Consider the following 15,931-nt stretch of genomic DNA (forward strand, 5'->3'; position numbering starts at 1 on the left):
CATACTCGTGGCTCACGTTTGACCTTACGGACCAACAAAGTGACCCAGACCCAAGTGGTCAGGAAGACCCTGATGGTGCCCTGACCCTCTACTTGTCTGTTGCCACAGCCTCTGCATCCCAAGCTGGCTACTTCTGCTTTTAAGGGGCGTCGTCTTACATCCTCCTCCCTACACTAGAGTCTTCAGCCTTTCAGGGCCCCCCTAGAACACTGCGGGGTGGTCCCCCATGGGAGCCCGAGGCGTCGGACCAGAGGGGAGGGGCGCGCGGTGCTCCAAGCGCCCAGGGCCCGCCCGGCCTCTGACCCGCGCAGGCGCACAGGCGCGCTCCCCACTCCGGTTTCATGGATTCCCAGTCCAGCTGCGTGGTGGTGACCGGTAAGATGGTTTTTTGCTTTCCTTTTTGTTGCTGCTTTGAGCCTGACCGTGGAATGCGGACTTGTCTGATCCCAGTCATCAGCAGTTCCTTCGTGGGGAAAAAGAGTGGCAACTGGTGGTGCCAATAATTCCAGATGGAGCTGACTTCCTGCTCTGACCTGTTGAAAAACAGCCAGAGGGCGGAGAGTCTTTCCTGCTTATGCCCTGTCATTCACTTCAAGTAACTCTTAAGTGGCATACACGTAGGTGCCCACGTGTGGCTTGGGCTCGGATTTTGTCCTCAGCCCATCAGGGAGGAAGTGGAGGCTGACGCCTGCTGTCTGAGTCTCTGTGGCATCCATTGGGGTGAAGCTACATAGCAAGGGAGGAGGAGTGGGGGACCCAGAGAGGATAGGGTCTCAAAAGGCTGAGGGAGTCCATCTACAATGACCTAAAGGAGCACAACCCCGATCCCAACACTCCTCCCCCCTCCCCCCAAACTCCAGCGCTGTTAGCCACTCTGGGAACTATAAACACCCCCTGGGAGCCACCAGTTAGAAACCTTGAACCCCAAAAGGTCATCTCAGAAGGAATGGCAGTCCCCCACTGCTGCCTTTCACCAGCACATTCAGAATCAATCCCAGCCACCCCTAGTCATTGTCACAGCTGGTCCCTGGAGGGTTTGACTTCTTTACAAAGCTCTTTATTTTTAGGTAGACACATTTGGCATATTTGAAGTTTTTTGAATTGTATTGGATGAAGGAAACAGAGAGAGACAAGGGTTCCTGTGTGTGTGGAAAATTGAAAGTTACCTATCTTAATATTTTCAGACTATAATCAAACGCCAGTTAACTTTCTGAGAAAAACAATGTTCTTTTGAAAACCTTGTATCTCTCTTGTTCTCATTTGTGTTATTTTGGGTATTAGAGACTGGTTCAAATTACCCTTGAATTCCTAAGGAAACTGTACCCCTGATAAATGCGATACTTGTCACACATGAAATATGAATATTGAAGCACCGTGGCAAGCCTTATACTCACATAGACCCCTGCCTCTGTCCTGTCAGCCTGTGGTGTACTGGCAAAGTCTGGATTGTTTGATGAAGTACCTGATAATCAGCCGTGGTTTGGGAATGCCCACTGGCTTCCAGAGTGTGAGCTTCCTTTATTAAAAATGCTCTGAGCTGCCAGGGGCAGTCTTTTCATTTAATTGGATTTGCTTCCAGTGTAAATCTCGCCAAGACAATTGGCACATAGACAGATGGTGGGGGAATAAGGGCTCTGACAAACTGCTTCAAGATCAAGGCATTGGGGCTGGCACCAACAGTGACAGTGGGAGATCAAGAAAACCTGCTTCCCTCCAAAGGGCCTCTCTTGATTCCAAGAGATTTCTCCAGCCCCTTTTCTGCAAGTTCCACTCGAGGGCCTGCCAAGTTTAAAGGATAAGGTTTGACCCTGCAAAACTAGAGCTTCAAACCTTCACTTGCGGAATTGTTTTGACTAATTTAAAACAGATAAGAGATGATCTGAATAAGCTGATCTATGATTCTAAAGTAGAAAGCGATTTTTTTTTTGGTATTGCTACATTTTTAGCTTTCCTACAGTCATCCCAGGAGGTACCTAGTTTCTCAGTAACTTTTCCTTGATCTCAGTATTTTCCAAAACCTTTTTTGTTTGTTTGTTTTGCTCAGCAACTACAGTCTTATTTATTCTATAGGATTCAGTCAAAGTCAGAGGACACCACTGGCTTCCCAGGACATCCTGTCCCAAATTTTTCTATTCCTTGAGAAAGTTTTACTCTTTGTGAGTCAGATTTGTTAGACTCTAAGCCCAGAGGTTCAGGAACTTCAAAGGGCCAGTCCTCTCTGGACCTGGCTCCTGCTGGAAGGCCTGAGGTCTGGTGAGGTGGGGTTTCAGACATTGATATTTAATCACAGCTCCTCCCCATCTCAGAATTTGATGATCTGAGAAATAACATCTCAGAAATCAGATAGATGGGACTCAAAACCCCCGCTGGGTTCCAGGTAAAGCTGAGTTGGAGAATGCACCTCTATCCGCAGCTCGCTGCTTACCCTGAAATAAGTCCCCCGCCCATCACCAGCCAATGTGACAGCAGCTGACCTCCCGTATGGGGGCCAGGCAGGAACTGCTGAGCCCTGAGCATGGGCCACACTGAAGGAGTGATGAAAAAAGAGGCCCCCAGGGTCCTGGCCCCTCCTCCTAGCCACACCACCCTTAAGGGCTTGTGATGGTGTGTCTGTTTCATGTGTCAACTTGACTGGGCCGCAGCATGCCCAGATATCTGGTTCAACGTTATTTCTGGCTGTGTCTTTGAGGGTGCTTCTGGCTTAACATTTGAGTTGGTGGACTCAGTAAAGCAGAGGCCCTCCCCATTGTGGGTTGGCCTCCTCTAGTCCACTAAGGGCCTGAATAGAACAAAAAAGCAGAGGAAGGTTGAATTCTCTCCATCTAAAGGCATGAACTGGGATAGCAGTCCTCTCCTGCCCTCGACCTGGTGCTCCTGGTTCTCAGGCCTTCGGCCTCAGAGTAGAATTTAATCCACCAGTTTTCCTGGATCTCCAGCTTGCAGATGGTGGACCTCTTAGCCTCCATAAGGCAGTACCTTATAATAAATCTATTTCTGTATATATGCAGACACACACATACACCCTCACACTCTCTCTCTCTCTAGTGCAGGCCTCTCAGTTGTTTCTGGAGAGAGAAATAGAGGCCTAAAGTCCAGGGGAAATCTCAGGATGGAAAAGTTAGGATGGGGCCTCTGAGTCATTGTCACGGTGCCCGGGCAGGGGGCTTGGGGCTGAGAAGTGGTGCCATCAAGTGATCAAAGAGAATCAGGGGAGAGCGAGGGCCTAGCTGGAGCCCATCCCACACTGCACAGAGAGACAGCAGAAAAGGATTCAGCCTTTGTGGAGTACCTACCAGGTTCTGGAAGCAATGCATGCTGTACGTGACATTGTTTAATCCGTACGTACAGCGGTCCCAGGAGATACATAACTATAACGTCAGTGGAGGTGAACACTGACGCTGCTTCCTGTGCCCCAGCAGTATTGCAAATCTCCATTTTATTCACTCATTTAATCCTCACAACAACCCTCTTAGATGATCAGAATTAGTCCCCATTTTACAGATGAGAAAACCAAGGCACTGAAGCTAAGTAACTTGTTCAAGGTCACCCAGCTGCTAAGCGGCAGGGCTGAGATGCAACAGCAAAAGCCTGACCCCAAATGCTGAGGTCTTGACCCCTCTTGGCTGCCATTGGGCCATGGCCTCAGCTTTGGAGAGGCCATCGCGCAGTGTGGGTGCCTTAGAAATGAGCAGCCACTACACTGAGAGGGTGACAGAGTCCCAGGATGAGGCCTTTCCCCAGGCCAACAGGAAACCTCTCCTAAACTAGTCCCAGAGGGAGTCTGCTCTCCTCCCCAAACAAAATTCTACCTAATTGCCTTTTATTAGAAATCTTCATTGCCGTTAAATTACGTAATAGTGCACAGTGTAAGTGTCCCCAGTTCCAGGAACAAGCCCTTCCATCCGCACGCCTCACCCAGAGGCCCAGGATCTTGCCCCCGCCCAGAATGAGGCCTCCCCCACTAGGGCCAGCCTCTTCCGGGGCTCACCTCGCCCCAGCTCACCCCTCTTCCCCCACTCCTCCAGAAGCCTTTCCCCAACCACCCCCACCCTCCCTGCTCTCTCCCCCTTTAAAGTATTCTGATCCTAGTTGTTCAGAGCCTTGCTGCTCAAAGTGTGGTCTAAGGGCCAGAAGCATCAGTACCCGTGGGAGGCTTGTTAGGAAAGCAGACTCTCCAGCGTTACCCCAGACCCACCCAGTCAGATTCTACACTTTAGCAAGATATACATGCATATTAGCATTTGAGAAACCCTGGACCAAATCACCCACTTTTTAAAGTTTTAATTTTGAAATAATTATAGATTCACAAGAATTTGCAAGGAAATGTATAGAATGGTCCCTGCATTTTTCACCCAGCCTTCTCCAGTGTTGACATCTTCAATATTAAAGCTCAGGTATTGACATTGGTATAACTCAGCATGTGTGTGTGTGCATGTGTGTGCATGCACCCGTGCACAGCTCTATGCAGTTTTATCACATGCGTAGCTTTGAGTAACCACCACCGTCAAGGTAAACTGTACCAACATCACAAGGCTCCCTCGAACCACCCTTTTATAGCCACACCCACCCTCTTCCCCCATCTCTTAACTCCTGGCAACTGTTCATGTTTATGCTGATAGATATAAATTATAATTTATAAATATTGTGTAAGTGGAATCACGCAGTATATATCCTTCTGAGATTAGCTTTTTTTCACTCAGCACAATTCCCTCAAGATTGATCCAAGTTGTGGATGCCAATAATTCCTTCATTTTTAAAGCAATTTGTTAACAGCTTATTGAGGTATAATTCACATGCTATATAATTCACTCATTTAAAGTGTACAATTCAGTGGCTTTTAGTATGATCACAGAGTTATGCATTTATCACCACAATCAATTTTAGAATATTTTCATTACCCTAAAAAGAAGCCACACTCCCCTTAGCTGTCACTCCCTAATCCCCATCCCCACTCCCCCAGGACACACACACACACACACACACACACTCTCTCAAGCTCTAGACAACCACTATTCTACTTTCTGTCCTTATAGACTTACCAATTCTGGACATTTTACATAAATGGAGCCTTACACTGTGTGGTCTTTTGTGACTGGCCTCTCTCACTGAGCATAATTTTTTCAAGGTCCATCCATGTTGTGACACGTATCAGCACTGAATTTCTTTCCATTGCTGAATGACATTCCATTGTATGGATGATACTACGTTTTGTTTATCCATTCACCAGTTGATAGACACTTGGGTGGTTTCCACTTCTTTTTCACTGCTGAGTAGTATTCCATGATCCAGATGAACCACAGTTTATTTAACTATTCATCCACTGAAGGACACATTGAAGGACACATTTCTATGGGTTAGTACCAAAAAAAAAAAAAGAGAGAGAGAGAGAAGAAGAAGTTGTGAGAAGATTGGTGTAGAAGTTTCTATGGGAAAATAAGTTTTCATTTCTCTGGGATGAATGTCCAGGAGTGCGAGTGCTTGGAAGTCCACTTTGAGTTTTAAAAGAAACTGTCAAACTACTACCCAGAGGGGCGGGACCGTTTTACATTCCCACCAGCAATGCACACGTGACCCAGTTTCTCTTCATCCACGTCAGCTTTTGGTGTTATCAGTATTTCTATTTTGGCCACTCTCATAGAAGTGTGGTGACATCTCGTTGTGGTTTCAATTTGCATTTCTCTGACACCTAATGACATTGCTCTTATTTGCCATCCGTCTGTGCTCTTCAGTAAAACGTTTCTTCGTGTCTTTCGCCCATTTTCTAATTGGATTTTTTTTTCACGTAGAGTTTTGAGAGTTCTGTGTACATCCTACACACAGTGCTTTTGTCAGGTATGTGACTTGCAACTCTTTTCTCCCTGTCTGCAGCTTGTCTTTTTATCCACTCAGCAGGGTCTTTTGCAGAGCAAAAGATTTTCCTTTTACTGAGGTCCAGCTGATCAGTTTTTACTTTGACGGATCATGTGCTTGGTGTCAAGTCTAAGAACTCTTCACCTAGCCATGAGTCCCAAGATTTTTGTCCCTTCTTTTCCTAAAAGTTTTTTTTTTCCTTTTTTTTTTGTGGGATGGAGGGAGGTAAATGGGTTTATTTACTTATTTATTTTTAAATGGTGGTACTGGGTGTTGAACCCGGGACCTCGTGCATGCTAAGCAAGTGCTCTACCACTGAGCTACACCCTCCCCACTCCCAAAACTTTTTATTTTACTTTTTGCATCTAAGTTCATGATCTATTTTGAATTAATTTTTGTATGCAGTGCAGGCTGTGGGATGCATTCTTTTTTGCCTGTGGGTGTCTGTTCCAGCCCCATTTGTTGAAAGGCTGTCCCTCCTCCATTGAAATGCTTTTGCACCTTTGTTAACAAGCAACTGGGCACATTCATGTGGGTGGATCTCTGGGCTCTCTACGCAGTGTGCATTTTAACTGGACACATGTGCACACACTTTCTCCAGCCCTCCTATCTCAGCCATGGGTCCTCCTCCCCTTCCTTTTTGGCTCCCCCACAATGCCTCATGGAAGAGGACTCTGGAAATGCTCTCAGATTAGCAGGGTTGCAGGCCTCCATGAGAAAAGGGATGCGTGGAGTCCCCACAGGCCCGCAGTGGCCCCAGGAACCACAGGACGTTCCCAAGGAGGTGCAAGGAGCAGCTCAGGTGTAGGGACACTCCGTCCTAAGGCCTGGCCTGGACAAACCAGGGTCTCTTTGGTTTCAGGTTTTGGGCCTTTCCGGCAGCATCTGGTGAATTCTAGCTGGGAAGCGGTGAAGGTAAAAACCCTCTGGGCCCAGACCCAGGGGCTCAGAGCCTGGCTGGTTCCTTCTGTGGTTCTGAGCCCAGCACGCAGGACCCTTGGTGACCCCGGGAGGGGAGAAAACCCACACCGGCAGCCTGGGACATGGCCAGCCTTTGGTCCTTGGGTCGTGGCTCCCCTGCCCCCTGGAGGCCCATCTGGCTCAGTGGTAAAGAAAACAGGCCGAAGGGCCACCCCTGGGAAGGGTGGGGAGTGGCTCTGCTGCCCTGAGGGCTGGGAACCCCTTCTGGCGGTGGGGTGTCGGGCAAGTCACTTCCCCTCAGTGTCCTCGTTCATGACAAGGGGGGATAGTAGCGCTGAAGTCACAGGGTGGTCCTGAGAAGTGAGAAGTAAGTACGTGAAGTAAGTAAGTGTGTATGTTTGTAAAAGCAGCTTTTTAAAAGCATAGTGCCTGTCACAGGGTAAGAGCTTAAGACAAGGTTCTTATTCTAAAAGACATGCCCTCATTTTTAAGGAGATGGTCAGGAGAAAGCACCTCCTCAGACAGGGTGTAAGGAGGGGTCTCCTCTGTAGAGCCCACCTCTCCTGCCTGAAACTCGTGGCTCCCTCGTAGCAGGCCCCACACGGTGTCACTGAGAGGCTCAGAGCGCAGCCGGCTGTTTATTCACGCTTGGCCATCAATTTCATGCCTCTGTTCGATGAAGCCAGAGGTGGGGCCTTGGGTCTACTCTCAGAGGTTCCCAGTCGAGCTGAAAACGCAGCAGAACCACTTGAATCAAGCACTTGCAGCCACTGTAGCATCGATTTTCTAGCCTGTCTCACAGATGTGGCCAAGGAAACTCTCCACTCTGGAGTTAGAGCTTGGGTTTTGTTTTTTTTTTTTTTTTCAACCAGGGAAAAAAGCTCAGAGAGCCCCAGACTCACTGCCAAGCTTCACTGCTGCACACAACATACCAGAAAGGCCAAATCAGAGCTTTCATGGCTTCCTGCGTGTTTGCAGCCAGTTCCTCGAAAAATAGGACTTTTTCTGCTGAATCCCAGATGGCCCTGCGCCCTTGTTTTTGTAGCCTTGAGAATGGAGAAGAGCCAGGCTGCCTGGGTTCACCTCCCAGCTCCAACAGTTGCAACCTGTGGGTCAAGACAAGTCACCCAACTTTTCTGTGTCTCAGTTTTCTTATCTGTAAAGTGGGAAGGTTGTGATGACTGGGGATTAACACAAGTAAAACCCTCAGAACATCGCAGGCCAGCTGCCAGTGATCACAAATATCATTGCTATAACTGGGAAGCTGTTCTAACACTCAGTTTTCTCTTGTGGGCAAGTGGAATCTGACTTTGAAGCTCCACATGGGAAATGGAATGATGAGGAGGATTATTTGGGAGGCTCAAGATTCACCAATAAAGCTGGAGAATCAGGGCAGAAACAGAAGCAGGCTAGGGGTTTCCAGGAAGGGGCAGCAGGATGGCAAACTCGGTGCTCTGAGGGGCCCTTTCCCTGTGGATAAACTAGATAGAACTTCTGTATGCTGCCGGTTACACAGTAGTAAAGGAAAGCTCGTGTACATCGTACCATGCACGTAAATGCATCACACACACCGAGGGCTGCAGCCTGGAGCAGTGAATGATCGGCACCCCCTCACCCCATACACGCACACGCAAAAGGCAAGGGGGCAAATGCCATTGTCAAATTGTCATTAGCAAGGGGGATGGACCCAAGGGGGATAGATTCTTATTGTAAGCCAGACCCTTGAAAGGTGATCCTGTGGCCTCTAGCACCTCTGACTCTCGCAAAGCACATGCAGTTTCTCTTGAGGATTTAAAACCTCAGATTTTCCACAAACTAAGATGAACTAAACATTTATTTCCAAGCAGAGATCACCCAAAAGACCCCAATATCAGAGGGTTGCTCCAAATCAGAGGAAAGCCAAAGAAGTAACAATGTTGATATGAATATAAAACACTAAGTCAGCTCTTCCCACTTCAACCTGTACCTCTCCAGGTCCTGATTTGGAAGACAGCCTACTAAAACATGCGTCTCTTCCTGTTCCCGGTCCAGCTAGGTGCACTGTAATGCACGTTCTGGCACTGACCACCTGGGGCGTACACAGACCCCCGCAGGTTAAAGGCAGCGTCCTCCCCAAGACTGCCCTCCCTTCAGACACAAGCTGCATTTCAGGGGTCCCCAAGTCACCTGTGCTATTGCCTGACTGTCAGTTCAGGAATTCTCATGGACCTCACAGTTCTGATAATTTGCTGGAATGACTCACAGAGCTCAGGAAAGCACTGAACTTGCAATTTTTAAAAATAAAGGACATATATAGGGTTAGGTCTTGATGGGTCCCAAGTGCAGAGCTTTGATGCTGTCTCCCCAGGGGGTCAGGGCACATCACCCTTCTGATGCATCGATGTGTTCATCAACCAGGAAGCTGCAATGAACCTCTATGTCTAGAGGGTTGTTTTTTTTTTTTCACATTTTGTACATTTTTATTAATTTTTATTTTTGGGAGGAGGTAATTAGGTTTTTATTTATTTATTTTTAATGGAGATACTAGGGAGTGAACCCAAGACCTTGTGTGTGCTAAACATGCACTCTACCACTGAGCTATATCCTCCCCACCCTGCGCCCCATATCCAGAGTTTTTACTGGAGTTTCATTGCAGAGGCATGGTTGGTTAAACCATTGGCCACGTGATGGAATACAATCTGCAGTCTACCTCCCCTCCCTGAGGGTCAGGCAGGTGTAAGTCCCAACCATCCAATCATGTTCTTTCTGGTGACCGGATCCCATCCTGAAGCTATCAAGGGACTACCATGAGGCACCCCACTAACATACAGAGACACTCCTGTTGTTGAGGAAATTTCGAGAATTTTGAAGCTCTGTGCTTAGAAGTAGGGACAAAGAGTGGATATACTCTTTTTTTTTTTTTTTTTGGATTGAAGTATAGTCAGTTACAATGTGTCGATTTCTTGTGGACAGCATCATGTTTCAGTCATACATACACATACATATATTTGTTTTCACACCCTTTTTTATTACAAGTTACTACAAGATATTGAATATAGTTCCCTGTGCTGTACAGAAGAAATTTGTTTTTTTATCTGTTTTATATATAGTAGTATTTGCAAAATCTTGAACTCTCAGTTTATGCCTTCCCACCCCTTTTCCTCCTGGTAACCATAAATCTGTTTACTATGTCTGAGTTTGTTTCTGTTTTATAGATGAGTTCATTAGTGTCTCTTTTTTTTAAATTCCACATATGAGTGATATCATATGGTGTTTTTCTTTCTCTCTCTGGCTTACTTCACTTAGAATGACGATCTCCAGGTCCATCCATGTTGATGCAAATGGCATTATTTTATTTCATGTTTTTGGCTGAGTAGTGTTCCATTGCATACACCACAGCTTCTTTATCCAGTCGTCTGCTGATGGACATTTAGGTTGTTTCCATGTCTTGGTTATTGTATATAATGCTGCTGTGAACATTGGGGTACGTGTATCTTTTTGAATTAGAGTTCCCTCTGGATATATGCCCAGGAATGGGATTGCTGGATCATATGGTAGGTCTATTTTTAGTTTTTGAGGAATCTTCAAACTGTTTTCTGTAATGGCTGCACCAAACTATGTTCCCACCAGCAGTGTAGGGGAGGGTTCCCTTTTTTCCACACCCTCTCCAGCATTTGTCATTTGTGGACTTTTTAATGATGGCCATTCTGACTGGTGTGAGGTGATCTACCCAGACAATGGAAATAAAAATAAAATGAACAAATGGGACTTAATTAAACTTATAAGCTTTTGCACAGCAAAGGAAACCATAAGCAAAACAAAATGGCAACCTACAGAATGGGAGAAAATATTTGCAAATGATGGATATGAACTCACAGCAACTGACAAAGGTTTAATTTCCAGAATATATAAACAGCTCATACAACTTAATAACAAACAAACAAACAATCCAATCCAAAAATGAGCAGATGATCTAAACAAGCAATTCTCCAATGAAGACATACAAATGGCCAATAGGCACATGAAACAATGCTCAGTTCTACTAATTATCACAGACGCACTCTTTCTTATACCACAGTTCCCTACAGGAGTTCCTGTGTAGGGAGAGGAGATGGCCCATAAATAAAGTAATTATAGCCCAAAGCAGATTGGGTTACACTATAAGACTACACTATAAGACTCTGGAGTGGAAGAGATTGATTTCCTTCTAGAGGAGAAGAAATATGGAAGAAAGGAGCCTAAAGCAAAGTGAGAAGAAACTTCACCACTAGGAAGGCCACCTGGTGGAAGCAGCAATGAGGGACAGGCGAACTTCTGGCAAGGGGGTGTAAATTCTCAAAACCACCGTACGCTGTTACACCAGACACTACATGCAAAATAGCTCACCGAATTCTCCCTGCAGTCCAAGGGAGCTGATACAGTTATTCCCATTTTGCAGGCCAGGAAATGGGTACTCAGAGAGGTTGAATATCTGGCCTGAGGACACATGCCATGAGGGGGTGGTACCTAGATGCCAACCTCAGGTGCTCGTGGTGAGTGAGGTCCAGATTCAGCCCACTTCCCTTGCTCTGCCCATAGGGGAGTCAACACTTGGTTCAGAGGAAGAGGACTTCTTCCAACACAATTACGGTCTTTAAGCCTCCTAGAACTCAAGAAATACCAAGGCCCACTGCCCACTGACCCAGAGATGAGCAAAGTGAAGCTATTCACCCCGATGCCCCAGCCCTGCATCCACGTCATCGTGGCTGACTCTCTGCCAGAAGTTCACATCCACCATCTTCGCAGCTCTCCTGCCAGCACCTGAGACACGGTCAAGGTGATAGTCTGCCCTGTCTTCTTGCTCACAATGCGACCACTGGGTTGATGATCAGAACAGCAACCTTCTTATCAGCCGATGAGGAAGCAAACCCAAGGCCAGCTCCCAGTGTCCTCTGCCACTCGATTGCCTTCTCCACTGATGCTGTCAGTCACTGCCTTCTGCTTTCCCCTTCTTTATGGTTTTACTCCAGGGCAGAGGCACTTATAATCTCTTTAGAGTCTACTTTACTCAGTCCTCTGACCCAGTCTCTCTCCCTGCACCATCCGGGGTCATTCATGTCTTCCACTAACATGTCTGTAGACTGTGCTCAGTGTTAGACCTTCTGATCCTGGTGGGGGCCTCCCTGGTAATGTCCACTGGAAGTGCCAGCATATGGCCAATAAAGCATCCATCACAGGGCTAATCGTCTAAGTGGGGTATTAAGGCAGAGGTCCGTGCTAGTTCAGGTAGACACATTGCTCCCATTATACGGATACAGAACCAGGACTTCGATGGGCTAAAGACCCCACAAGAGGGCACACGGCTCCCTGAGTCAGTATAAGCAACACCCTGTGGGGACCTGCATCAACACAGCTCAGTCCCCACGGAGGGCCTGGCCTGCAGTGTGTGTTCCAGTGACTGTGTGTTGACTGGATCCATGAATGATTGTCATTCTTCGCTTTCTTCCTGCGTCCTCCCACCCGTAGTCAACGTTGTCAGCACCATGGCAGCATCTCATGAGTACTTACTCCATGCCCAACATCCTAAATGAGGATGTACGGAATGACAGAACGAAGTGCAGCTCTGCACTCACAGAGTTTCACCTCTGAGACAGGCGAGCTACTGACTCATAACTTGAGTGCGTTTTTGTTGTAGTTGCTCTGAGATGGGAGAAGATTGTTTTAAAAAGAGGGAAAATACAGAACGACAATATAAATGCTAAAAGTTCCCAACGAACAAAGGCATTTCCTATCAACTCTCAGAAGCGTGACTTGGTGCTGTCTCCCAACAGCATGTGCCAAAGACTTTGACACTGGGCTGGCCTGCCCTGGGCACCCGCCCTCCCCAGTCCAAAGTCTCATCTGGTGACTCCTGCAGTGGTGGCAGCATTATCTCCTGGTTTCTGGACACTCTTATTTTGGGAGCCAGTGCCATCTCATGTTCTTTGAAAAGAAATTACATCCTGAACTCTTCTAGAAGTGCCTGGTCCCGGAAAGGCAGCAGATAAAATAAGGGTTTTGTAAGAGACACCCTGGGTCCATTGGGCTTGAACATTATGTAACCGTCCTTAAAATAAACCCAGCCTGGGGGGCCAAGTGGTCGGAGCACATGCCAGATTTGATCAGCTTGATATGCAGAGTAATTTCTTTATACTCCAAAGATGAGGTGGCTTTGTGCCTTGATTACATGTTGCTTTAAAAAATTGGCATAATAAGGAATAAAAAGGCAGTGACTCAGAAGAGGAAAAGAAGCACCAAGCTGAATGACGCTTTAGGATGAAGAATGCGTGTGCAGAGCACCCTCAGGGACAGGCAGGTACCTGCTTCCCTTTCCAAGTAAAAGTAAACTGTTTCTTTTAATTCAGCTTTATTTTCTTTCCTAAGAGGGCCTCTATTTTTCCTACCAAATCCCATGATAAAATCTTTTTCCATCCTAGGTGAAAACAGACAGGCTTTTTTCTAATCTGGCCCACCGTGGGTTCTGTTTTATTTTCTTGATTCATCTGGGAAAGCCTGGGATAAAAAAGAACCAGCCTCTCCCTGATGTGTGCAGGGACCTCAGCTACTGGTGGCAGCCAGCTCCATGCCAGCTGTTTCCGGGACAACCCCTTTGATGGGTTGTATGGACTTTGACCCCCAAGGCTGGATGACTCCCAACGCACTTGAACCCTGTTTTATTTCTTACGCCTTATTTGTCTTTAATCCGGTGACTGTGTAGTGTGAACTCACCTTATGGATTGAAAGAGAAGTAGCCATATTAGTGTCCCCAGTCCTGCCGGCGCAGCACAGCACGCAGTAGGACTGTCCTTACTTTCCATTTTGACATGGCTCAGGGATGTGGGGACCATGTGGGCCTGTGACAGCCAGCCCAGGCGAGGGTGGAGGGCAGCAGCAGCAGCCCACCCAGGGGGCCTGGTTCAGGGGGCCCCTGAGGATGGAGGCGAGTGAAGAGAAAGCCCACACCCCGGCGGAGGTGGCCCTTCAGCCCATGTTCATGAAGAGTATCTGCTGTGGTTTCACAGCCCTGCCCTTTATTAAACACTCAGGGAAATGCATTTAGTCTGATTATCTGGGGGAAATGCCCGCCATATACAGACAAATAGTCAAATGTGTACTTCTCACTTAACCCCAAATCCATCCCCACATTGACAGGACAACAAGCCAGAAAAAGCAGAGTAAGACAGTTGAAAATGACACCAGCACCTTTCCAGGGCCTTACTGTGGGTTCCCCCCACCCCCCGCCCCCCAGCAAATGCACAGTCCTCAACTCCTTCCTGCTGCCAAAGCAGAGGCCTCTCTGGTTTGTTTCCTGTTTGGTTTTTTTTTTAATTTTTTTAATTAACAAAATTAAATTACATTGAGATGTACAGGGAAGCTGTGAAGACAGTACAGAGCGTTTCCATGTATCACCCCCCGACCAGTGTTACTAACATCTTACACGTCTCACGTCTGTACGGTGCGTTTGTCACAATGAACGAACCGATATTCATATATTATTATTAACTGAAGTCCATAGTTTATTGAGACTTCCTCGGTTTTCGCCTCACGTCCCTTTCCCATCCCAGGTTCCTTCTAGGATTGCACGTTACACTTAGTCCTTGTGAGCCCTTAGGCTCCTCTGGTCTGTGGCAGTTTCTTAGAGGTTCCTTGGTTTTGGTGGCTTTGACAGTTCTGAGGAATACTTTGTTAAAATCCCCCCTTAATTATTAGCCCTGTCTAAAGGATGGAGATGTCATCTAAGTGATTTTCTGTGAATTGACACTTTCTTCAGCCTGCACTTTTTAATCAGGTTCAAAAACGTTGGCTGAAAAGGGTGATGGTGAATCTGTGAAATTCTTTGGTGGTAAAATATACGTAACATACAATTTACCATTTTCAGTGTACAATTCAGTAGCATTAAGTACATTCACATAGTTGTGCAACCATCAGCACCATTCATCTCCAGAACTTGCCATTATCCCAAACAGAAACTCTGTCCCCATTAAACTGTCACTCCCGGTTCCCTCCTCCCTGGTACTCACTGTTATACTTTCTGTCTCTATGGATTTGACTCTTCTGGCTGCCTCATGTAAGTGGAATCATGCAGTATTTTCCCATTGTGTCTGGCTGGTGTCACCATTAATTTTCATTTATGCCCAGATTTGCCACTGAGCCTGGCCATCTTCCCTCCCACATTATGCTGCTCTCTGTATTTGCTGCTGCTTCTCTCTTTTCTGTCCTGGTCTCCAGCTTGTCTCCAGCACCCAGCACAGGCCTAGAACATGGCAGGGGCAAAATTAATATTCGTGAAAGAATATCATTGTTAATGAAATTCGAAGTTCCCAAGGAAGCAAAAAAAAAAAAAAAGTACGTTTTACTTTTCACAATGTGCGTTGTTCTGTTTTCCAGTTACAAAGGAGCAATTATATAAAACCTCCAGAGATCAGAAAGAGGCACAAAGAAAAGTAGATTGTAGTTCCCCCCCTTAAAAAGGAACCCGAGTATGGTGCATGTCCTCCCACTCTTCATTGTCGTGTTCTTTGTGGGGGGCCTACTGCCACCCAGCAAGCCCCCGCCCAGAGCTTCGTGGGGTCAAACCACCACCCTTTGATGATCCCTCCCAGCTCTGTGGGTCAGCTAGGCTCAGCTGGGCAGTTCTTCTGCTGGTCTCACTCGAGTCTCTCATATGGTTGTAGTAGGTGGAGGCAGGGGTGCTGGGACAGCAGGATCTCTGTCCCTCCCCACGTGTGGGCTCCCCGCGGGGTAGCCAGGGTGAGAAGCTGCCAAGTCCGATTGAGGCTCAGGCCCTGACCGGCTGAACTATGCTGGTTAAATGAGTTCAGGCCAGCCCAGGCTCCCTGTGGGAGGGGACTACACCAGGCTGTGAACACTAGACAGCATGCTTCACTGGGGCCCACCTTAGCCCACTCCAGCTGCTGTCACAGAATGCCATAGACTGGTGGCTTAAACAGTAAACATTTCTTTTTCATCATTCTGGAGGCTTGAGATCAAGGTGTCAGCATGGTACCTGGTTGAGGTTCTTGTGGAGGGCCCACTTCCTGGTGACGGCCTCACAGAGTCTTTCCTTGGTGCAGGCAGGCAGGGTGCCAGGCTTGTCATGCCCTGATAAGGACACTAAAACCATCCTGGCAGCCCCACCTTCACAACCTCATCTAGACCTGAT

At 47.2% G+C, this 15,931-nt stretch overlaps 1 protein-coding gene across 1 annotated transcript in view; it reads left to right on the top strand.

Moving 5' to 3' along the window:
- PGPEP1L (pyroglutamyl-peptidase I like) overlaps window positions 1-15,931 on the top strand; it is a 35,719-nt gene continuing 19,788 nt past the window's right edge. The window contains exons 1-2 of the mRNA XM_032468867.1: window positions 1-375; window positions 6,713-6,765. Of these exons, the coding sequence (XP_032324758.1) occupies window positions 342-375; window positions 6,713-6,765 (87 nt within the window). The 5' untranslated portion in view covers window positions 1-341. The remainder of the gene's footprint in view (window positions 376-6,712; window positions 6,766-15,931) is intronic.

Source organism: Camelus ferus, chromosome 27 (genome assembly GCF_009834535.1).
Source record: "Camelus ferus isolate YT-003-E chromosome 27, BCGSAC_Cfer_1.0, whole genome shotgun sequence".
In the NCBI taxonomy this organism is placed as follows: Eukaryota; Metazoa; Chordata; class Mammalia; order Artiodactyla; family Camelidae; genus Camelus; species Camelus ferus.